The sequence below is a fragment of the Cylas formicarius genome, unplaced genomic scaffold, assembly GCF_029955315.1.
Source record: "Cylas formicarius isolate icCylForm1 unplaced genomic scaffold, icCylForm1.1 PGA_scaffold_3__17_contigs__length_32017465, whole genome shotgun sequence".
NCBI lineage: Eukaryota > Metazoa > Arthropoda > Insecta > Coleoptera > Brentidae > Cylas > Cylas formicarius.
Genome location: NW_026844326.1, coordinates 14,766,608 through 14,791,695, shown reverse-complemented (window position 1 = coordinate 14,791,695; position 25,088 = coordinate 14,766,608). Strand labels below are relative to the sequence as shown.

The window sequence follows — 25,088 nt, the reverse complement described above, 5'->3', positions numbered from 1 at the left end:
TGAAGCATTGGCGTCACGTGGCGAGGACAATTAATTCGGATAAGAATATGAACGCTATCGCAATAAATAGATACGTGTTACCCAAAAAAATAAAAAAAGCATTGTAAAATGAGATAGATATATTCTTTATTTGACTATTTTACAATACAAATATGTAACACTAAATGCAAAAAAGTATATGATTATATGAAGTATCAGTAAATATACAAACACAATACATACATACAAAATCAAACAGGAATCAAACATGAACAATTGCTTTTACCTTTTGTTCTATTCCGCTACAGAATAAAAACAATGCTCAAAAAAGGATTTTGGTCTTTGAAAGTTTTAAATCACAAAGCTTAGGTCAAGAGAATTTTTTAAGTTTTTAGTGTATTTAAATTTCCTAGCTCGAAGCAAATGATTATCTGAGTGGAGTGCTAATAGACTTTTTGTATGGAATCTGTTGATTTTTACCACATTATAACAGCATATGCCAAAATTAAATGAAAACAATTCATAATAGCTGGAGATTATACGCTATTTAAAAAAATTAATTTTGTAGTTGACACTGGAGAGATGCTTCAATAAAAGCAATATGGTTCTACCAAGAAAGCCAAAACCGAAAGATTTATATTTCTTGAAAACATTGACGAGTGAGTTTTATTATCATTTAATTTGATTGGCTGTAAATCACTAACTAATAACTTGTTTTGCCAACTGTGTTTTTCATTTGATAGTTACTATATTCCATTTTGATGGTTTAAATGTAGAGTGATCTGCAAAAAATTGACTGCATAAACACTGACCAGATCGTGCTCTACAATTTTGATGAAACGTTCTTCTACTTTTAAACTTCGACATGACTTTTTGGTAAATACGAAAATTTCTACGAGAGTTCCTTTTTAGTCAATTGATACCACATACAAAAAAAAATCCAAAATTTCAACAAAACCTAATATACTAATTTGTCAACTTTCCATCATTAATTGAAATCAGAAATATCAAAAATCCCGACTGCACGAAATCAATTGCGACTAGTTTAATATTGTTAATTTATTATATTTGTTAAGACTCGGTACCGGCATTTTTTGTTTCGAGGTAGTTTGTAAAAAAATATGTGCGCCTCTGATGTTCATTCGTCAACGTTCTTACGCCCTAATAACAGAGAGAAAATAAATAGCACAAAATTTAAACCAGGGCCCTTTAATCAAAAGCGTCTGTGGGAGTGTCGCCTTACATTGTCTTCTGAAATAGTTATGAAGCTTACCGCAAGGATGCGTGATTTTGTCCGACCGATTTCACAGTCGTTACTATTCTGTGGACTTTATTTAGTAGCAAAGGTAATTTGTTTTTAAATCAATCTAGTGAAAGTCAATTTAGGATATTTTGAAGTTTATTGAGACTTTAAAGACAACATATAGGACGTCTACCGATAAAACTGCAGATTTAAGTACTATCCGAGTTTTAATGAATCTCATATTAAATACTTTTAATTTCAAAACAATGATTTCGATTATGTTGGATACTGGTTACTTCACTTCATTAGAATTATATCGTATTTGAATTTGGGTGTCTATTCTCCGGCCGGCGACTTTAAAAAGGAAGTCCATTTTTTTAATATACTTTACTAAAGAAACAGTAGTGACAATTTGTAATTACTATTTTAATTTTTGTTTTCTCTTATATAACACATATGAATATTTAAACATAATTGGAGCGTATTATCAATGCAGATTTAAGCTTGCACACATATAATTTTATTTCGACAAATAAGTAACTTGAGAAATAGCTCTTATGTATTGTGCAGGATGTTTCTAAACAAATGCGAACATCTTAAGCTGGTGGTATCTTCTTTAAAAAAAAAGGTGGCTTTGTTATATAATCGTTGGGTCTAAAATAGATGGCTAGAAATATGGCGGAAAATTAATATTTTTATTTTTTATCTCAAAACAGAAATAGAACAATTAAATATTACGGAAGTATTACAATTATAAAAACAAAGTTTCGCATATTTTTGTATTATCAGTGGATTGAAACTAACAACAGTGTCGAAAACAACAATAATAAGAAACTCCTTTTTTTCAAAAGATTCTAAATAAAACATAAAATAAAACATATTTTTAGGGCATGCTGTGTCATGCCGTAAGTTTTCATTTAAAATTAGTTAGGATAAATAATAGATAAAACAAAATTGAAATTGTGATATCATAATAATATTACTTCCTTAATATTTTATATTTTGTTATTTTCGTTTTTAAGGAATCACAGTTTTTTGCATTTGTTTTGAAACACCCAGTATAATTGATGAAAAGTTTAATAAAATTATCGAGAATTTTCCTTAAACATCCGCACTTTCGTTTATAAATCAAACGCATGACTGAGCGACAACGATTCTCAAAATTTTCAAAATCACACTGTATCTAAAAATTCAATATATTTGTGGAATTCGGGTCTGTTCCGTTTAACAAATAAGCAGCCATGGTTGACGAAAAACTCAATACATTTTATAGAACACCGATGATATTTTCTGTTTCAGAAAGAAGAGAAACTGGCACACAGAAAATATCGTGAAAATATTGTGATTACATAAAATCCTATCAAAACTGACCAAAACTTACTCTAGTGTGAGGGGTAATCGCATCGTTTGTTACTACTAAATAATGTCAAGTAAGGTTATAGAAATTAATGCTTACTCATTCTTGTGTAAAACTATTAAAATAATACCTACTAAACTAATTTTTTGCAAATATTCATTAAGAATGGAATTGTGTATGTTCAAAGTAAGCAACTAGCTGCATCGACTAAAATGGTTATGCTGTCTATAGCACACATAAATGAGTGCCCTTTAATTCTACAATATGACGTCGAAGTCGGAGACCTTAATTGTGAACTAGCGTCGTGTATGTATAACCCAACTTCAATCTCTGAAACAAATAAAAATTGGACTAGAACTTTTTAATTAGGAAGCACAGCAACAGAAACTTTAAAGCCAATATATGACTCATGATTAGAAATACTTAGCGATCACAAAAATAATTTTCAAATTTTAAACTTTTCGCGAACCATTTTCGCATACTTACGGAAACTCCGGCCTCCAAATCCATCGCCCCAAACATACCGATAGTTAAACGAATCGGTTTTTGACACCTCATCATCATCACATGCAAAATCGCCTTCGTCGATTTAGTTTGATCGTACCAATTGCTCTGATACAGGGCGTCCGCTAATCCCGAACTCTGAAAAAGTGATAAAAGTTCATCATTTAATTACTACTATTACCTACGCAGGTCGTTCATTCAACGAAACATCAGTATTTGCAGCATAAGTTTAGAAATTTAAATTCGGAATACCCGGTATTTTAATTTTTTTTAATATCTTTCTAAATGGCAGGATTACTCATTTCGGAAAAATAAATCTTTCACAATTTAGATAATATACCTACCGGGTGTTTGAAAAAAAAAACTAAACACTGTCGTTTCTAGACAATTCAGGAATTATGTAACATTTTAAATATAATTTTTATATGTATGTATGTACATGTACCACAGTCGCAGTCATAATTTTAAAAAATACAATACAGCAGCAGTTGAGATGACAAATACGATTAAAAACTAACATCTAACACATTTATGCCTGTTCAATGGACATAATGTCCGAAAATAAAAGAATAACTTTATATTCTTAGTAAGTAAAACAAGATGTCTCAAAGAATTTATGTATATTTATCAAACATGATATTACGATTAGAACTACTCAGTATTAAGTATCCAATACAATACTCGATTCCATGGTATTCGATTCTTCAAAATACTTCACATTTTATATGAACAAAATAAACAGACGTTGGAAGAAGCGAATATGGCTCAAACTATCGGTTAAAAAAAAATTCGAAAATTGTTCTACCGTTTCACAAACAGGAAACAGACAACAGATTATCTGATATTAACCCGGATTAGATTTCGTTAGCGCTATTGAGCACGATTCAGACTATAACAAACTTTTGACTTTCTAACTGCGATTAGAACTAACGAATATTTGATATGCAGACTATATTGTTGCCCTAGCGAATGGTATAAAAAGTTAAACTATATTCATTAATTTTTTTCAAAAATTTCTAAGGCCTATACAGGATTTTTTTACGCCTTTGAGGCCATTTATGGATGACCGTATGGAAAATATGCGTAGATACATTAGAATAACGATAAATCGTTGTTACCTGAATGATGATTTCGTTACAATTCCAAGCGAATATAAGTAGCTGCAGTACTGTGTAGGTCAGCATGGTTAAGTTTAACACAAGTTCGCCACTCTAAAATGATAGTACATTTGTTAATGGCAAATATTACATCAAACGTTTTTATGGTATTTACTCTGAGGATATGACATTAATAATGTTAAGGTAATTTCATACAATCTATGGAAAGCAAAGGCGTTTGATAAAAAATTAGTGAAAGTTCGTTCTGGAGCAGGAAAATCTTCATAAGTAACATAAGTACAGATCGCATATAAATGTATGTTTCCGTTTCCCAGGTGTGTTTCGAAAATGTGCATTTCTTAGAAATCACTTGAAATGTGATTTGTGAAAATCACATTTCAATGTGTCTCTATGAAAACATTTTCAAACCACATTTTTTCGTAGAATTTAATAGCATAAGTGTAATACTTTTAGAACTAATAGTTGTTAACAGAAAATTCGATTTTGAAAACGGGACACCTAGTTTATTTTTGTATGATTTAAAGGAACTAACATTTATCACAGAAATTTAGAAATACGCAGTTTTTACCAATTTGAAATAGTATTGTTTGGATGGCGCGACCACAATACAGAAAACAAATGGGTATTGGTTAACACATCGAATTTTAGTTTAGTTTTTCAAATCAAAAAACTTAAGGACACTTTCGGGAGACACAGTGGTTTTGAATCTGAAGAACAGCTACAAACATTAATGAGAACTCTAGCAAGGGTGAGTGCCAGATTGGAATTGGACATAAACGCAAAGACCAAAACACTTGTCTTCAGTTGAAGCCCAGAAGGCGAGAACTAGAGTAAAGAGTTACATCTATACAGAAAAGGAAGTAAATTCCCAGATGAATCACTCAAAAAAGATAGGAAGGCACATTGAAATCGCCTTAACAGGATTCATTAATATAAGCAAACACCTCTGATACAAGAAGCTTTCCCGTCTCCATACCGCTTTGTACTCCTAAAATGCTGTCAGGATATGACTCTTAAACAAGAAGACAAATGCACTTATGGTTCTACCTGGAACTGATCAAAGTGACGTGGAATAGTAAAAAATCCATCGCAGACACTCTAAGAAGGATGAGTATGTTTAGTCCACATTTAACCATCAAAATCAGCAAAACGGCCTACAATACAAAGAGCTTCAACTTATAAAAGAGCGTAAGGTAGAGAGAAGTTGAAGAGGACAACAGCATGCTCTAATTTAAAAAAAAAAACACACACAAATACAAACCAAACAAAATCAGAAAACTGCTTGGTCTTGAACACCGCATAAGTTTTTACCAGATTTTCCATTAATTTATGCACTTTGCACTATTTTTCTAAACAGCCATTTTCAACACACTTAACTAATTTTAAGCCGTAACCAGTAGCCATGTTGGTTGTTGAACGCTGCTAGTGCTTTGAAAAGTTTCTATATTATCAGCATAGGTAAGACTACTAACACAATTTCACAACTATCAGTATGAATTAATTTTTTGTATTACTATGTTTAAAGTTGCATAATCTTATTACTTAAACTTGTTGCACCTAAATCATTAAATTTTTCGTCAGAAATTGCTCGAGAAATTGTTTCATTGAATTACAAAAGTTTTGCATGGTAGAAACATTTTTGTCTGGAATTCTCCTATGATTCTGAAATGGTAGCAGATTTTGATTGGATTTGCCATTAGGATTTTTTTTTTAGAAATTGGGCAAAAGACACCGACATCAGGTTTCGTATCCATTGCGGAAAGGGGGATTTGCTTTCAAAGAATAGAAAATAAAGCATCTTGCTCTATGTCATTTTACACATTTTTAATAATAAAAAAGAGATTTTCCTACCACTTACTGCGATGGTTTGAAGAATTAAGATGGCTATAGAGGCTGAGGAAACAGCGTACTCTATTAATATGATATTTTTCAATGTCTGACGTAGCTCCTCTGCGAATCTAGAACGATAATAATAAGCTGTGAACCGAAATTGTTGCAGACAAATTTTCAAGACACTCACGCGATTAATTCCTGATGTTTGACACAAAGCAGCTTCAAATTACGCTCCACGATGTCTTCAAACACTTCGTCATCGATTCTGAATGTATCCGCGTTTCTGAAATAATACTGTAGCAGCTTCAACTGTAGCGTCAGAAATACTACAACCGAGTTGACGGAAGCGCCCACGACGCCGATACATAGGCAACACATTGTCGGCCGAATGTTTTGGTCTACCAGCACCATTGTATAATACTTGTTTTTATCAAAAGGATACCAGAGATTCAACGGTAACGGATTTCCTGACACGTTACGGCCTTTGTTTTCCATGAAATACTTATAACAATTTATATCTCCTAAAACGTATTTTATATCAACCATAGCACCGGATAATTGAAATTCCATTCATTCCTACGGGATTGTGAAAATATTTAAGGCGGATCAAAATATATATATATAATAATAATTGAACTTTGTGCAAGCTATACGAAGCAGTAATGAATTGACACGGGAAATACGATCTAAGTCACTTTGGATAATTTTAATGATAAAACAGTATTAAAGTTTTCAATTGTCCGATTATTAGCAGACTGAAGGAAACAGAATCTCTATTTGCCTTTACTGACTATTTATTAATCTAATCAAAACTAACCAACTAAAAAAATATTATAAAAAATATGTTCGATTAGGTGGTGAACAAAATCTCATTCAATCCATGTAATTTAAGGCCACTTTAACAAATGATTGTTACATTGTGATATAAAAGAAGATTTTGATAATTAATTTAAATAAATATGCTGTGATTAAAAAACAAAGTTAGTTGTGCTCCTCTTAAAAACATATTACAGTAGTACATGGTATTTTCGTTTTTATTTCACACTCATCTCTTTTGTTCTGAACTAATCCTATTAAAATTGAACATGTTGGCACATTTATTCAAAATATGCATCGAAAAAATCGCTTCTTTTTCGAAGAATAGAAAAATGAATTCAAACACATCGTGTCTGTTAAAAAAATCTGTGGAATAGGATTCTGCTTAGTATCTCCATCACTAGAGCACCCAAATTTTTTGGAAAGGCTTGCATTAGTGTCAAAAATTGTCAACATAGAATAATATAAAAGCAAAGTACCTTTAACAACTGGATCATTGACTATTGATTAGGATTTTTTTTACCGAAATTTGATCCCAATTGTATACATAAATTATAATTTTGAAGTGACTCATATGTATTAAGATTAGTTTATCATTCAATACAACAGTTGGCGTTCATTTTTGCTCATTATTTGCAAATCACTCTCTACATAAATCTGTAACTCTCGAATTTGCCGTCACATCATCTGAATTTTGAGGTAACGATATCCGTGGAAACACTATAACTTGACCGTACGTTTCCCGTTTTCGAAAATACAAATTACAATATATAAAATTTAATCATTAGCTCACCGATTATTCCTATACCGAACCCAATCAAAACTCCAGACAAAAAAATTATGCTGATAACCGTATCTCCATAATCCAAGTATTGCTTGTATATTTCTTTTATTTTCGGGTCGGCGTGAACAGCTAACTGAGAATCATACTCTAAAGCAATATTCAGCAAATCGAACATCCGTTTCGATCGCCACATGACCATTTTGAACACAATAAGGCCGTACATCGTGACCCTGCTTACATTGTCCAACACTGAAAGCCGTTGCTCAATATTTGTAATAGTTGTTTACCACTACCTACCAGGGACGGAAAATACCGAAGTTCTTTTAATTAAGGTCGGTATTTCCAATAGCACCGATAGTCCTCCTGAAGTGGAAATAACTTGGAACGTAGCAGCGTAAATGTGGTATAAACGCTTTTCCTTTGTTGACAATTCTTCTCCATTTTGTATTCTCCATATTCCTATAATCATCATCAGCCGACGGATGTAGCTGAAGTAAGACTTCGCTCTAGGCATGGTCTCCAGGAATGGACTAAGGCGATTTCCCGTCGCTTTTAAATATTTAAGAGCTGCACCTAAATGTTTTAAACTGGCACCACGCACAACCATTGCCGTGGATGGCCGATATACAGAGCCCTCGGAAAAAACGGTTAAATTTATTAACGACTTCTGCTTTTGTGGACCCTGCTAATCAACATTATCTTAAATCCTGTTTTTTGCTCATTAGTCCATAGTTATGATTCTATTTTTAAGTATTATTTTTGAATGAAAGAATATCTACCCGCCGCTGATATTAAAAAACGTGCGCAAGCCTTAATAACAGGTGGAAAATAAAGAGTGGAAACTTTAACTGTCCATCAGAAGCGGTTTGTAATCAGAAGGGTTTGTGGGCGTTTCTGATATCTTATGACACGCTGAAATATTTATACCGAAAAGGCGCAACTGTACCTACCGCAATTTTTTTCCGAACCCAGATGGCATTATAGAGATTACTGTTGCCGCTTGCATTTCAAAGTATGTGTGATTTTTCAATTGTTTCCGAAAAAAGTCGATTTATTAAGTTTAGCAGATGGCCAAAATTCAAAGGAACTATTTATTAATGTAAGTTTATAATTCAAAGCTCGTGTGTTCCAAAACATAAATATGCTACACGTCGATCAATCAACGTCTTTCGCGGAAATAATACGCTGTTTTAGAAGGCGCATTATTTCAATATTATTTAAACATCGAAACTGCTTCTTATAATTTGATATTTTGATTCTTAATAATAATCTTCAGAAACTCAATACAATTTTTTTAGTGATAATGTTTAACACATTTACGACATACAGTCGAAATCATGTGGAATGGCTTATAAGATATTTTTTTTTAGTAAAAACAATATATACAATTCTTTAAATGCGTTAGAGCTATCCAATTCATAATTTTATTGTTTACAAACCTAAGCTGTAAACGGTATACAGCAAAGTTGGAGAGATGTCATTACAAGTTTTATTGCAACATATATTACGAATAATAATTAAACTTTGTGCAAGCTATACGAAGCAGTAATGAATGGACACGGGAAATACGATCTAAGTCACTTTGGATAATTTTAATGATAAAACAGTATTAAAGTTTTACCAACAAACCAACAAAATCAATGGTCTTACGTCGCTACAAGATGAACAACAAGGGTTTAGAAGAGGACCCTCATGCGTGGATGCAGTTTTTGTCTTAGGACAGATAACAGAGACATCCATAGAATATAATATGCTACCTATGCTTCATTGATCCCACAAAGGCATTTGATCGTGTTCATCTTGAAGATGTAATACATTTATTGTATAACAGAAATATACCCATAAATATTGTCCAGACGATAGAAAATATATACTTGAACAATAACATCCAAGCCCATATTAATAACAAATTAACTAAACCTATCCAGGCCAACAACGGTATCAGACAGGGAAACTTTCTTAGTCCGTTGTTATTTAATATAATTATGAATGAAGTGTTAAAAAAAGTGACAATTATCTGATATGCAGACGATGCAATGATATGTGCAGAGAACGAAGACGATCTGCAGAGACTTTTAAACATCTTCAACCGCACAGGCAAGCAATTTAACATGACTATCTCAGCCCAAAAAACGAAATCTATGACCACATCAAAAGAGCCGCTCAGATGTAAACTAGAAGTGGACGGGCAAGTAATTCAACAAGAGATGGAGTTTAAATATCTGGGTATTGACATTACCAGTTATGGAAATATGGAGGACGAAATGAGGCAACATGGAATTTGGCGAAACAAACGTCTGAAAAAACATAAAAAAGTACGAGTCTACAAAACAACTATCAGACCGATCATGACCTACACGGCACAAACAAGATAAGATACCGCAAAAACTAGACGACTTCTGGAGACTACGGAAATGAAGATTCTTCGCCATATCTCAGAAAAAACACTGCTGGACAGAGAAAGAAACGAAAACATCAGGCAATCGTGCGGCGTGGACAACGTGAACGACTGGGTGCTCCAAAGAAAAAGACAGTGGAATGACCATATTAACCGTATGCAAGATGGCAGACTAGTAAAAATCGTTAGAGACAAATCACCAGACCGAAGGCGGAGCGTGGGACGACCGAGAAAAAGATGGAGCGACGATCTCAATCCAGGTTGAGAGGCGACCGATGAAGGAACAGGCCATAGGCCTACTATAGAAGAAAGAAGAAGAAAAAGACAAACCTAAGAACGGCACATTGCCTGCATTGAACAAAAAAACACAACATTTTAGTGTCGTTTGTTAATTTAAGTTTGTTATCACTTGCTGAATATCGCTAATTTAATTGACTGTGGCATTCACAAACAACAAAATTCCGAAGTTAATCGAATATTTCAGTAAATATTTATTGAAAATCATTTTCAGAATATTTTCCGAAAATTAAAATGCTAACCAATACTATATATATTTTAGACATTATCTTTGTTCCGTCCAATCAGAATTGTTTTTGTTTTATTTTTCATCTTCAGTTTTTGATAATTCGGGAGAATTCTTATATCGAGCAAATTGAAATTGGTTTTCATTTAATTAATATATATTCTCCGCGTATTTTGGTGACAATCTCTCTGGGTATACGGCCAGAAAAAACTCGTAGGTAAAGTCTGTTCATAGATATAAGAAAGTGACTAACTGATACGAATTAAGGAAAGACCCGGGCAAGCTGTAAGAATGAAATATGGCCGAAAAGATCCGTGCTTTGCTTATAATTTAATTATTTGGGATTTTGTTAGGAAAGATACTAAACAATATTTATTTATTTATTTAGGTATTTATGTTTAAATCTAAAAGAAAATTACAAATGATTTTTATTACCTACTTAAATTACTTAAAATTATTCACATAATATATCAGTATCACTATCGCTATCATCGCCTGTTCTAATTATTTGTTCTATATAATTTGCAATATGGATATACGACTGTTCTGTTTCTCTATATGTCTAACAAAATTTGCCCACCTTTGTGGAGGGATTTTAAAAACTTTGGTTTCTATAAGTTTGAGGACATTGGAGTTAACACGGGGAAAAACATTGTTACGACGAATGGCAGATTTCAGTTGGTGCCAAACATGTTCAACTGGATTAAATATACAGTGGTAAGGTGGAAGCCTTAAAACTATATGCCCTAGATTTTTTGCATAATTATCACAGGCGTATTCCTTTTGTAGGTTCAAGGTTTGTAGAACCTCAATTAATTGCTTTTTGGTATAATCTTCGTGAAAATAAATGTGGTTATTATACATGTAGTTTTCGATTGTTGCTTTTGTGTCACATGAGGAAGGGGTTTTAGTCAACTGTCTACTGTCATAACTTGCATTGTCCATTACAATTACGCTATTAGGAGGAATGTTTGGAACTAGTTTGTTTTTAAACCAACTTTCAAATAAATCAGCGGTAGTGTCTGCAAGGTAATCCAGAGAAGAATCTTTAATATTTTTCGCAGACAGAGAATGTCTATTTGGAATCTAACCTTCTTTAGAGCCAACACGTAAGACAGCTATTCTTTTACCTCTTTTTGATGGCGCGTTTGTTTTACACTTATCAGTTGAGTCAACGCAACCCTTTTCCCGGGTATCATAAGTGTCGAACTAGGTTTCATCCAAGTAAATAATTGGCCTTTGTTGTTCTCTGTAAATTCTAATTTTTTCTAGATATTCCCGTCGCCATTTTCGAATTCTAAAAGACTCCATTAAAACTTGCCTTTTGTCAATCTTTTTAAATCTAAAACCCACGTGTTGAATACACTTTCGTAAGGTAGTTCTGCCACATAAGGTAGTTCTGCCACATTTAACACCGGTTGGAATTTTCGTCAATGTGGCTGTTTCTTCTAAAGATGCTTGCTTGCTGGCATCACGTTCAATGAGAGTCAAATAAACATTGTTTATAATTTCATTAGTCTCAATAGAATAGTGTTTTCTACATTTGGGCGGGAGCATCTCCTGAGATACACTATACTCACACATATTTTGCATAATTCGCACACGATTCAACACACGCTGTATTACACACGAAATAAGAATGATTACTAATAAACTTAAACTAAGTAGTATACCAAACCAAAGAATATTAAACACAGGTAGTTATAAAATTATTTTCTAGTACGGACCACAATTGTACCTGAATTTAAAGTCCGAAACTTTAATGACCATCACTTTTTTATATCTATGAACAGACCATACCTTCGGTGTCGTATTCGGCTGTGATCGGGACTAGTACGAATCAGGTAGAGAACAAGGTGAGAGCATTTTCCGCGTGCCAGAATTAAACTCTCGAGTGCCGTCAAGTATTGCAAAATTGTGCCAGTCAACAGCCAGGTGAAGGTAGATCAACAAGAAAGGAAATTGTCTCGTTACGTCAATATATTATTATTTAAATCGCCGCGTTATTTCTAGCTTCAATTTTATAAAAATTTACAGTCCATTGCTCTTTCTCGTCCAATCTTAATGTAAATGTAAAATGGTAAAAATCTTAAAACAAAGCCACACCATAATACGATTTTTTGTTATTTTATTATTTCTGCGAAAATAATATTGATATTTGGATCACTCACGTGCGACTGCTATACACGTCAATATCATTCTCGAATCCAACAACTAAATTTAATTTAATTTAATGTTTTAACGGTTGGACGACCGCTTTAACGTTGTTATGACAATTAGACTTCAAATTTTATTTATAGTCTTTGATTAAAATTGAGGTTCAAACCACGACGCAAATATAAGTTGCTAGGAAACCGACGATTCACAATTCCTGGCAGTTGTATTCGTTTAAAGTTATACTGAATAAAGTTACAATTTTGATTCTGCATTACTTTAAGAAATGGATCTCAAGAACTAAGGTATAGCTTGAACAAGCTATATCGCACTAAAATTAATCTTCATATTGTATGATTGAGAATAAATGGTAAATATGACTTTCATTTGACTTTTAAGGGTTTCGTTGTTTTTAAAACGAAGTTTATTGATTAAATTAACTATAACACCGGCTTTCCTTCTGTCAGAAATTGTAAGAACAATTATTTTGTTAAAAATAGAAAGTGAAAACTTCATTCGTACGGAAGTAAATAAAACAATTTTTTCAATATAAATATAAATAGGAATATAAAAAACTCCAAAAAATGCAGTTACAATTTGGACCTGGATTTTGTCCCAGTCATATCGGATCAGTCAGATCACACCTGAATTCGGCAGTCAAAATACCATGCATTTTTTGTAGAAATTTAGCTGTGTTTTTCAATTAATTAACTTCAAGAGAAATATTTTTTCTAAGTAAACCTAATACCTAACCTAAACTTCAAAAGCTCTAGCTCAAAAACCCCCTCAAAAAGTTTCAGTTCTTCAAATTTTAAAAGTTAATGTAAAAACTCCTTTAAAACCTGTAGCTCTTAATTACTATTACTATAAATGGTGTAGCTCTAAATCTTCTTCACAAATATATCCAAAAACTATAGCTCTAAAAGCTATTGCTCTAAAAACTTGCCTTAAAACCCCCATAAAAATTCTTCTAAAAACTTTTAGAGCTGAAAACACTTTCAAACAAGCCTGAGTTTGCTGAAATCATTTTGAAGCTACAGTGATTTAAATAAATAAAATAAGATCGATAAGCCAATCCGACAGAAAATCTTGAAATGCGAAGCTTGTCAATAATTTTCATTAATTTCTTTTGTGTCGCAGAAGTTCTACGATTCTAGTTTTAAAGATATTGACGGTGACTGCTGAAACAACTTGTAATCTCAGTTCTTCTATCACTGCAATAACTAAGGGATACAACCTGAAATCGATGATTAATTGAAGTTAATTTTTAGCAAAGTGGAGCTGTGCAAACCTTGACAAATTACACTTAGTTTTATTTCGAAGAGTTATATTATTAGATTAGCAGGATACAAGTGTACAATTAATTAAAACGGAAATAGTTCCTGCTACACCACTGCCTCTCCCACGCAACCGGAGCGGTGGGGAAGATTTGCAAAATCCCAAATGTACGGTCGGGATTTTGGAAGGCTTTTGCCAACATTCTCTCCGGGAACTGCGTGTAAACAGACGTCGGCGGTGTAGTAGTTTATCCAAAGGCGATTGATGATAGAGCGCATCACGTCCAGCTGAGGATTTGTTTGGAACTGCTGCAGAATGAATAAATCACACCGTAGAAAAGTGAGTGCTGGTGATTTTTAAAAACGATTCGAAAGATCTTCATCAATAAATATTGAAAAGTTGAAAGACCGACGCTAAAAATCGACAAAAAGTGTGCGTTAATTGGCTTGTTTAAAGCAAACGAAACCTGGTTCGCAAGCAGTGTTAAATATTTAAATTTGTTTTTCCTTTATTTGTTTTCGTTCATTCGTTCATTATTTCTTAATTGCCGCGTTTATAATTTTGTTTGCCGCTTTTAATCTATTTATTCAATGGTCTGCGGTCTGCCGGGTGGCGCAACCTGTAAAAAATATTTAAGAAAAACGTTGAAAACAAAAAATTGTTTGAACTCACTTATACTTCGAAAATATTATATTGTTGAATGTTTGTATTTTCGTGAATAAAGAACAATTTTTTTTGTTTAAATGTTATGTCAAAAATTACGTTGGCAGGTCTAAATCGTTTTTTTTTTCATGTGAAAGCGCCCTATTTTTGTAATTTTATCATATTTATCATTTTGGAAAGGTTAATGATGTCGATAGGCTACAGCTTTCGAAATATACGGCTCTTATGTTTTGCTTTGACGATTTCCGCGAAACTTGACAAAAAAAAGGTTCCAACATTACTCAAACTATTTTGACATTTATGCTACCTAGTTTTGTCATTTTTTATTATTTTTATTTTTATTTAAAAATGTACCTACCTATCTATAAACCTAAAAAAATAGTAAAGAAAAAATTGTACAGGTAAACACAAAAATAAAATAAAAAGTCAGTTTATTATTTGTAAGATTCCGCTATCCCTGTTTCTTTTTCCATTCGTTGTAATATATCTGCATTTGTTACCCTTTCCATCCAAGAAACTCTAAGTATGCGTACAGATACTCACACTTCGAAAGCCTGTAGTTTTTTGAAGCCATCCTGCCATAGTCGATGACTCCATTCTGCAGAGAATTATCGAGAATACATAACATCTGACCAGTCTGCTCTTTATATCTCTAGAACGTCTGTTCTAGAGAATTCTACAATACACATATTTATAAATATAGCGAGGATCCTCTGGTCCTCAGGTGTTTGTACTTCCTCGACTTTCTTCTTTCATCATCTTAGGAAGTAAAAAAAATGTTTAATTATCAAAAATAGCAACTTAAGCAACTAAGCTAACTACCCGTCGTAGTTCTAAGTCAAAAAATCATGGCGCGTAAGTAAAATGATTTGAAATGCCCGTGTTCTTGATTTTTCAGAAGAGTAGATCCTGTCGAAGCAGATCCCAATCGATCGCAAGCGATCTTCTGGGAGAAATTAAAGAAGAAATTAACGCGGGAGAGCCAAAATACGAACTAAAAGTGTCTGACGTTATGGGAAGGTAAGATAAGATAAAAATAAAGATAAACGAACCGGTCAGTGCTTTTCAATTTTACTTACCATTCTAGAACAATTGAAAAACATAGAGCCACAGTAGCCACATAGTTTGAACAGATTTTATTTTTGATAGTTCTAAGGCAATATTTGTTTCTATCAAGAAGTGGAATAATAATAATAATAATAATAATGTTCTTACCGTTCTTGACGTTTCATATAATTTTTATATATTCAGATTGAGTATCATCAATAGTCAAGTTGTTAGAAAGTCTTCTTCAAAATGAGACGAAATAAATTTATTGCTAGGTAAGTGCGATTGGATTAGGGAAAGGACAAAAATTTATTATTTTATTTAATTTATTATATTATCAAAAATTATGAGCAACAATGTCAGGAACCATAAGCGTCGTAAACAATTTTATGCGCTATGATGAGAATCGGCAAACTGACTGATAAACTAGATGTGTGATCAATGTTTACAGAGACTAAACAGGTTCACCTTATAAAATCATGATGCGGAATTGGGGAAAGTACAACATATTGGGGAAATTTAAAAAATCCGGGACTCATTTAAGATCGAAGTTTACGATAAGCCGAAAATAAATATGATATCGGCCAACAATTTCGAGGGATCTATATTCCATTATACAAATTACCGTGAAAATAAACACTCCTCTTTGATGTATATTCTTGCAGCAGTGTTATTGTTAAAGCGGACCATTAGCGAATTATTTGGTTTTGTCTAACGCTTACCATTATTTAGAATATAATACTGCACATATAGTTCGTTAGGCTTTTGGCACTGTCGAAACAACAGCGTTAAAAGGAAGATAAATGTACCGGGGAGATTATGATAAAATTGTTCTCTTTTAAATGTTTCAATTCACAAGATTGTTTGCAGAAATTGAAATTTCCTGTATTACTATGTAAAGTTAAACAAAACCTAATCCAGTTTTATTCGATATATAGAGGGTTTCAAAAATACTTCACTAATTCTTACGGTAATTGGAATATTAGAAAGTAACGTTAATTTGGTTAATAAACATGTGTCCAAAATTACCTGTTTCAGTTAAAGAGGCTCCAATTATTAATGAATTTTGAATGAAATTACGAAGCCTTTGATTACGAAATTATGACATAATCTACCATCTCTTATTGTAATTCTTCTTTTTCTTCTTATATCAATATGGTTTCCCATATGATAGGCCTGTTTATGCCATTAAAGCAATCTTTCTACCTCCTCAGCAGTCTTCCTCTGGATATTCTTCCCACTGTATCAATTGCTAATTTACAGCTTATCGGGTCTTTGATGTTGTCATCCATTTAGTCTTGTTGATATTCTCTGATATTAAATCGCATAGCTGCTTAATTGAAGAGGTGATGTAGCCGTTATAGATTGACCTCTCATTACATGAAAATGATTTAGTCAGCGTTTCTATAACTTTATCCATTATTACATTGAGAATGGATGCACTGATGTCTTATTCCTTTATTTATATGTAGTGCTTTAATTCGTAACTGTCTCTTTCTGTTAAGTTGAATGTCTTTTAAAATCGCCTTATGGCATCCGAGATACGTCTGCGGTCAAATACCTTAGACTTATTCACAAAGCAAAAAAAAAGGAGATTTTCTTCCGAAAATTTTGTTTTTACCCTATTAATGGAATGTTCCTTCAAGGAAGATATTTGTAAATAGTCTATAATTTAAACGGTTTAAATATCCGAAAAAAAAACAAAGATTAAGATGTTCTCGAGATCAATAGATACGCACATTAACCAGAAGCACAAAGTTATCTCAAATATTTTAAGTTCATCAGATCTTTGAAAGTTTTTCTACTACTATTGCGTTTCCATCTCACAACAACGACCTTGAATATATCTCTAAGTCACCAATAAGCATTTTTCCAATATTCTGACGCAAATCTGGCCCACCGGGCAGCGTTATTCAGTCTCGGGTCCTATTTTTTACGACATCACTCGACGGCGCGCAGACAGGTGCGTTGAAAGCTGTACAGTTTTGCAACTTTGCAATCCGCTAAAATTAACCGAGTGCACCAAAAACTCTTCCGGCCTGCCATACCCGCCGCCATTGTTGCAAAACACACGAAAGGCTGGACTTAATCAACTGCGGCTGTTCACTTATTTTCCGTATAATTTATAACGATGACACCCGTGTTTATGCGACACACACTGTCCACCTTCAACCGTTTTATTAACCGCGTCTTATTTTTAAAACTGTTTACACTTTTACTTGTTGAAAATTCGAAAACCATGTATCGGTCCGGCTCATAAAAATAACAATTATGTGATTAATTTACTGTTTATAAAGAATTTTAAATTTGGTTTATTTTCAGGCGCTTGCGAAAAACTCAATTAAGTAAGTCCCTATTTTTGATGGTCATGAAGAAGCCGTAGCAGGGCCCGTCAAAACGTTATTTTCCCTGACATTGAAAAGAAAAGCGTTTACATCTCTCGACTAAAAAATTGCGGCATTATGCCATTATTATTGAGTTATTTTATTAAATTCCTCTAAACATGAATCGGCCTGTTGGTAAATGACCTACGCACTTGCATTTTCAAAAAAGAATTACATTATGAGTAAACAGTTGGTCTAACTTCTCCCTCTTCAAATGTTGTGTCTTTCCATTATGTGGAAAATAACTAAAACTGTCTTCTTTTTATATTATTAACTACCCCTCAGACCCGCTTCATCTGCCCACCGACCCACCCACCTTCTACATTTTTCGGTAAGCCGATATTTTTGAAAGCCGCGGGTCCATTCTTCCATACCAGAAGAATATGTTGCAGGCATAGGCAACATAATAAGCGTATTCTTAAGATCTGTTGGTTAACACATTTTGCATTTTCTTACATGATGATCTTGTTTGCTATATTCTGCTTTTGATTTTTTGAGTTTTTTTCAAAGCCCAGATATTTGTATTTTTGTACTCTCTCCACTATTTACCTTTTCCCCCCTGTACCCTGTGAAACTAATAGCTATATTTAAAATTCGTATTTTTGCTGACGACTATCATTTTGTTTCCTTTATAATAAATTAAAATTAAATTAAATTAAATATCTTTGTATTGCTAGTAAGATCGTGTCGTCAGCGTATCATACACTGTTCTGTCTTCATATGCTTCTCTAAAGATTTTTTTTACATATGTCATATTATTATACATCATACATTCTATTGTAATACCTGCAGTTAGTTTTCTTCGACACAGCAACGAAGGATGCCTTAAGCCAATTTTTAGAGATTACTCCTGTCTTGCATATGCAATTGAATAAACTTAATAGAAGCGATCTAACGCTTTTAAAATCTCTATCTGTAATCCATCTAGCTCTGGTGCCTTTTCTTTCCTTACATTTGATATAGCGTGTATGAGTTCTGCCTTGGTAATATCCAGCCCGCCGTCTAATAATAAATATATTTTTTTCATACCTGTAGCTGTTCTTTATATCAACCAGTTGTCTGATTTTCTTGTACATAGTCGTGCTTGGCTCTCAAGTGCTATATTTCGTGCCTTTGCTCTCTTAACCAATTTTTCTTCGCTTGTATTCATCACTTTGTATCTCGTGTTATCTTTATTTTGATATGATCATCCGTGTTTTATGTTTAGTTCTGTTACTTTTCAGCATAGCCTGACTAATTCTACTGCGTAATAGTCTCCATGTGTTTTCGATATCATATTCGTTTAATGCTTGGGGAATGCTACCCAATCTTAGGTTACATTTTTCTTGCACTTCTGTACTAATTGCTGACACTAGAACCCTTCTTGTAAGCTACCTTGTAAGGCCATTTTCCATTTCAATATGTCCATGTCCATGAGGTGGTGAAATCTTTTATTAATAATGATTTGGTTAAGTACATTTCTTTCTGCCTTAGAACTTCATGGATTGTTTATTGGTTTACCTAATCTCCTGGTGCACTTTTTGCCACCATTAGTTGTTAATTTATTGAGGTTCCTAAGCCGCACAGAGGCCCAGCCCTCCGAAAATTAATGTCAGAACATAGTACCACGACAGGAAACCTTCAATGATGGTGGCATTTCCATCCACAAAAACGAATCCTACCAGAAAGCCTTAACGATCCCATGTAGTGATGTCCGAATTAATCAACATCTGCCATAGCCATCGTCTAGCTTTTTAAGACCTAATCCCTGGTGGATCAAATCAATATTTTCATTGAAAACAACTTATTTCGCAAATTATTCGCAGTTCTTCACCACCTAATATGAAGTTCCATTTGGATTCATTCATATCACCCTGTAGCTAGGAGGCTTACTAGAGATATTTCACAATTCCGACTTAAATGTAGACTAGTAGACAAACAAAAATGTATCTGACATTAGGAACGTCTGTTATATCAACGGCTCGTTTATCATTTGGAATAATATTTGAACGACCCTCGTAAACCAGTTTTTATGATGCGCATGAAAAAGCCATATGATTGTGTCGTGTGCTATCCTTGCTCAAAGTCGCTAATAAATTCGAAAATAGGAGACAGTGGATGCAAGGGATATATAAAATTTATTATTAATGTAATGGTGCATTTTTTGTTTGGAACGCGTCCAAGAAGATTCAGAATTAATATCATTGAGTATAACGGCGTGTTTATTTATACTATCTTTATTGAGTGCTTTGCAACTACCGTGTACGTTTTGCCTTTGATTGTCGAATTTTTTGGTAATATGCAATAATCCTATAGTGACCTGTCGTCATCCTTTAATTTCACCAAAAGTAGCTACGGCTTAATTAGCGCATAGGAATGATGCTTTGTTCAAAAACTAAACTTGTTTTGCTAATGGGGACCTTCATTTTGTACTAGAAAATATAGTTTTACGTTCTTTTGATAACTCGAATTATTTCTCAACAGCAAAATAAGAACCTGATGTTGACACTTTAAATTGTTTGGACAAGTTAATAATATTCCGCATACCCTAAATATTTTTGGTTAGTTTAGCTAGTTGCAATAAGACTGTACCCTTCAAACTGTTCTTGTACGCCCGTTGCCTTGAAATAGTAAACTGAAACTAAGAAGAAAATTTGTTTTTAAACTATAGCATTATTCTGTTGTACATGCTAAAACTAGTACTACTATTGCTAACTATATAGCTACCTAGCTAGAGGCCTTTGCATAATATATTCACTCTTTAAGTAAATTGCAAAAAATATTGAGAAGGAACATGTTTATTCACTCACTCACTTAAAGCGTTTAATTAAATATATGCATCTTTTCCAAAAGTAATCTTGCTACGTGAGCTTACAGCTGAGATTTGTTGATTTTAGGTACCTGGTTGCAAAACAAGACATCAAGCCCAATGAAGTGATCATATCAGAAGAACCTTTAGTTGTCGGACCTTGCAACAGCAGCAAAATTCAGTGCCTGGCATGTTACAAAACATTAGGCAGCAAATTCCATAGGTAATAAATACCCTACGTATTCACTTTGTATTGAGCGTTCCAATTAATCCCATTTTTATACGACGCACATTCGCACAGGTGTCCGGGATGTGGGTGGCCCTTATGTTCAACAAATTGCGAAGGACTTGGAAAACAACACGGCCACACCAAAATCGAATGTACTCTACTAGAAGAATGCAGGTCCGTCTCCTATCTTGATTATGATAACGCTGAGAATTTGAGTACCAGTTTTCACGCCATAGGTACAGGATATATGCAAATGCAAAATGTTTGATCGATATATACAGTGTAACCTATTAGAATTGGAGGTACCGTTATAAAATTCGTGTTTCCCATGCAGTTTGTTGTAATATAATCTTAATGCATATTTTTCACATTTGACAATTGAATACTGATAATTAATAATCAACAATTTTGGAAACGGATTCTGTGTTCCTTGATATACCTCTAGTCTGCGTAATAGAATTCACATCTTTTCAAGGTTAATGGAACTTATGAGTTTTTTCTTTGTTCTCCAAAAAAATATGAAATTCTCTGAACAACAATAAAAGCAACTTATTTTCCTTACTGCAATTTTGCTTATTAATAAAGCAGGTCAAAAAATTGAAACTTCAATTAAAGAAAATTTACAAAGCAGTTTTTAAAACAATAACGTTGTGCATTGATACTCTAACATTCGCTGATTCAACTTGAAACCTTGGTTAGCTATTTTAAACAACGTGAGCAATGAAATATAATTTTAAATTGTCAGATTTTTTCCTCTTGTGAGAGTAGTGATTTTTTATTTAGTTTTAATAACTAAAATTATGTAACTTGTGGATTCCTCCTGCGTCGGTTTTTGTTGAGTCCAACTAGCTAACGTTTCGCCAATCATCCTGTTGGCTTCTTCAGAGATTGACTGAAACTGAGCAGTCAATCCGACACAAGAGGAATTCAGAAGTTTTATAAAAAATATTACAGTAGCCTGTGGAAGTTTCTGTGAAAAATTAAAATTATGTAATTAATTAATTAAAATTATGTAATTAATTACGTATAAAAATTATGGAAAGTTTGCCTATATGATAAAGCCAAATTTGAATTGTGCATATCACAATGCTGCTCCAATCCAAATAGGCCAAACTGTCTTAACTTAACCATATTTCTGATCGAATTATGTAGTTGTGCAGACTATCCCTTGAAACGAATAACGAAAAAACTTCTTCCAAATGTAATATCTAAACTTTTAATTATTTAAAATGAAATGATTGTAGTGGGATGTAAGATGGAGGTGAATTTTCCAAGGCCTTAGATAAGATGTGACAAAAACGTAAGATAAAATAGAGAACAAGAAAGTTGTTTCAAGTCAAAAAAACATAAGCTATTATCTTGATTCGGGTTTAAAGGCCGTCGTCGGTTGGAATTACTTCCTAACGTTTCGCTAGCACGAGTGGCGAGCTTCTTCAGAGGTCCTTCCATCTCCGATGTTGGACGTAGACTGACGATTTCTCCTGCGCAGGTTGTATTTATACCGATTGGTGGTGGGCGGGGCTTGTTCCGCTTCGGTTGGTCTCGGGACATCGATCGGTACTGCTCGGGCGTTCCTAACGATCGGGTTCCAGATTTAGTTGAGTCTAAGGGTCTCCTTCTTTCTGTTGAAATTGTGTGGGTGTTTTTGTATCTCAATGGCTTCCCTGACTAGTCTGTTGTGATAGCCGTTGACCGATGCTAGTAACTTACAGCTCTCAAAGTGTATCCTGCGTTCCCCGCTGCCCAGTGCGTGTTCAGCTACTGCAGACTTCTCTGTCTGTCCTAGCCTGCAGCTTGCTTTATGCTCCTTAAGTCTCGTTCCCATTGATCTCTTGGTAGTTCCGATGTAGACCTTTCCGCATGAACACGGAATGCGGTAGACTCCTGCAGCTGAAAGTGAGTCCCTCTTGTCCTTCGCTGGCCTGATGGTCTGCTGGATCCTCTGTGTAGGCTTAAAGATTGTGTTGTCTGACCGGTAGCTATTTCGTGTGGAAGGGAAACTTCTACGAACAGGTGGACGGAGTGGCAATGGGAAGCCCATTAAGCCCGGTTATAGCCAACTTATTTATGGAACACTTTGAGGAAAAAGCTGTATAGAAAGTATATGTGCAATAAGTAAAAAAAAGTAATTAATAAAATAGTCTCCCAATTTAAAACCAATTTTAATAATAATAATATATTAATAAGAAAACTAATAGCAATTACTCACAATCTTTGCGATTAACACTTATTGTCGAATATTTTGGGTAGTGTGAGAAATAGCTTCATATACATGGTGGTTTTCATTAAGCAATATCCAATTCCAGTTCCTTTGAGGTGTCTTATTCTTAAAACAACGGATCCAAGTTCGTTTGCGGCATTGATGGACATGGAGAGCCATAACGAAATTCGAAGAGGAATTCCAGACTTATGGGCCCTTAACCAGACGAGAGTGGTAGACAAAATAATTCGAACATGGAAACTAACGGAATTTACTGAAGACGAAATTCACACCATATGCGGAATATTGGAGGTACGTCATTGCTTTGATGCTTTTAGCTTTGTTTACCCCGTTTTCTAGGTGAACGCCTTCGAAATTGGTCATCAGGACGTTCAGCTACGCGGTCTCTATCCTACGGCGTTTCTATTGTCGCACGACTGTGTTCCAAATACTAATCATACTGATCAAGAAGGTACCTTCAACCTAACAATCAGAGCATCAACAGCAATTGCCGAAGGTGAGCCGATCACATTAAGTTACAGTTACACCCTGCAGGTAACTAACCCTGATGGAAATCGAGTCAATTCATTTTTGAAATCCCATTTTATCAGAGCTCGCAAAGACGTAGGGAACATATTTTGGAAAACAAATTCTTCGAATGCTGTTGCAAGAGGTGTCGCGATCCAACAGAGTTAAGAACCTACTTGGGGGCACTAATCTGCCCTAAGTGTAGCAACGGTCTCGTCTTATGCGATAATCCGCTAAACTTTGAGTCTGCTTCGAGTTGCACGAGCCCTAGAAGCACGTGCCCCGGTTACAGAGTTCCATTTGAATCTGTTAAATTGTTACTAAACAGGTATATATAACAGTGGTTGCTTAGATTATTAATTAATAGAGTTCTCTGTAGAGTTTCTCACGAAGTGGAAGAAATAGACACCAACGACATTCGATCCATGGAGCTGTTTCTGCAAAAGTATCGGAATGTTCTCCATCCCAACCATTACCTTTGCCTGGGCATTAAGATATCTCTGAGTCAGTTATACGGCCGCATCAAAGGTTACCTGATCCACGAATTAAGTGAGGAACAGCTGGAGAGGAAAAGGGACCTCTGCGAAGAGGTGTTGAAGATATTTAATGTTTTAGAGCCTGGATACACACGAATCCGAGGTAAAGTCTAATTATTGGATGACGTCTTAATTTTCACTAGTTTCGCTTGTCGCAGAATATAGTTCTGAGAACAAGACATTGACTGCTATCTAATTTAGGGAGTTTTAGGGGTAACTCTCTACGAAATACACGCACCAGTGATGATACTGCTCAACAGGGAAATTGAATCCAATTCAATGTCCAAGGGTCAGATTAAAGCGGTGCTGAAGAAGGTAGTTGACTATTTATCTGAAGCCCAGATTATTTTGAAGAATGAGCCCGAAAATTCCGCGGAGGGTATAATGGGTAGAGCGACAAGAGATGCTCTAATGCAAATCAAAGAGTGGGAAAAAATAGTTGGGAAAATCAGATGATACCCTCCAGAATAATTCTATCCTGCTAAACAAATAAATAGTACTTATTAAACTTGTCTTACACTTTTTGATTTGATATAGTATAAGTAAAATATTGTAGAAACAATAGCACACGAGTTTCTTGAAATTACAACCATATAAAATATTAAAAGGCGTATTACTCTAAATTTGGCCCGAAGTCCGTTAATCTTAGCACATTGGTACTTTTATTTCCTATAAAAAGGTTATTAGATAACTAACCAAAACTATTTTCTATTTTGTTCTTTTACA

At 34.0% G+C, this 25,088-nt stretch overlaps 2 protein-coding genes across 7 annotated transcripts in view; one reads left to right on the top strand and one right to left on the bottom strand.

Moving 5' to 3' along the window:
- Positions 1–24,946, top strand: part of LOC132699412 (SET domain-containing protein SmydA-8-like) — a 28,684-nt gene extending 3,738 nt beyond the window's left edge. For 2 of the 4 annotated variants that reach the window (XM_060666091.1, XM_060666090.1), the window contains 8 exons: positions 15,549–15,670; positions 20,958–21,092; positions 21,171–21,334; positions 23,405–23,610; positions 23,659–23,853; positions 23,910–24,154; positions 24,206–24,465; positions 24,574–24,946. In XM_060666091.1, coding sequence (XP_060522074.1) covers positions 15,549–15,670; positions 20,958–21,092; positions 21,171–21,334; positions 23,405–23,610; positions 23,659–23,853; positions 23,910–24,154; positions 24,206–24,465; positions 24,574–24,818 — 1,572 coding nt within the window. In that variant the 3' untranslated portion in view covers positions 24,819–24,946. Of the gene's footprint in view, positions 1–111; positions 1,326–2,521; positions 2,653–13,932; positions 14,327–15,548; positions 15,671–20,957; positions 21,093–21,170; positions 21,335–23,404; positions 23,611–23,658; positions 23,854–23,909; positions 24,155–24,205; positions 24,466–24,573 lie in introns of those variants that run through there. The other 2 variants (XM_060666093.1, XM_060666089.1) reach the window with 2 other exon arrangements.
- Positions 1,315–8,212, bottom strand: LOC132699413 (odorant receptor 30a-like). 3 transcript variants are annotated; one of them, XM_060666094.1, is made up of 7 exons: positions 7,932–8,163; positions 7,644–7,883; positions 6,222–6,555; positions 6,060–6,159; positions 4,202–4,294; positions 3,066–3,221; positions 1,315–2,909 (listed from the first exon to the last, which is right to left on the bottom strand). In XM_060666094.1, exons 1-7 carry the CDS (start codon positions 8,146–8,148, stop codon positions 2,865–2,867), a joined length of 1,185 nt encoding a protein of 394 aa, XP_060522077.1. In that variant the 5' UTR covers positions 8,149–8,163; the 3' UTR covers positions 1,315–2,864. The 3 variants fall into 3 exon arrangements, with proteins under 3 accessions (XP_060522077.1, XP_060522078.1, XP_060522079.1); XM_060666095.1 differs by lacking the exon at positions 4,202–4,294; XM_060666096.1 differs by lacking the exon at positions 1,315–2,909 and having other exon boundaries at positions 3,205–3,221; positions 6,053–6,159; positions 7,932–8,212.
- Positions 24,947–25,088: the final 142 nt, after the last annotated feature.

What these genes read in the sequence shown, in the direction of transcription:
- LOC132699413 (XM_060666094.1), bottom strand. Translation starts at nt 8,148, where the DNA reads ATGCCTAGAGCGAAGTCTTACTTCAGCTACATCCGTCGGCTGATGATG. An exon ending in TTCGGTATTTTCCGTCCCTG is followed by an intron (nt 7,884 to 7,931) that starts GTAGGTAGTGGT and finishes AACGGCTTTCAG; the next exon opens with TGTTGGACAATGTAAGCAGG. An exon ending in TAATTCTTCAAACCATCGCA is followed by an intron (nt 4,295 to 6,059) that starts GTAAGTGGTAGG and finishes CTATCATTTTAG; the next exon opens with AGTGGCGAACTTGTGTTAAA.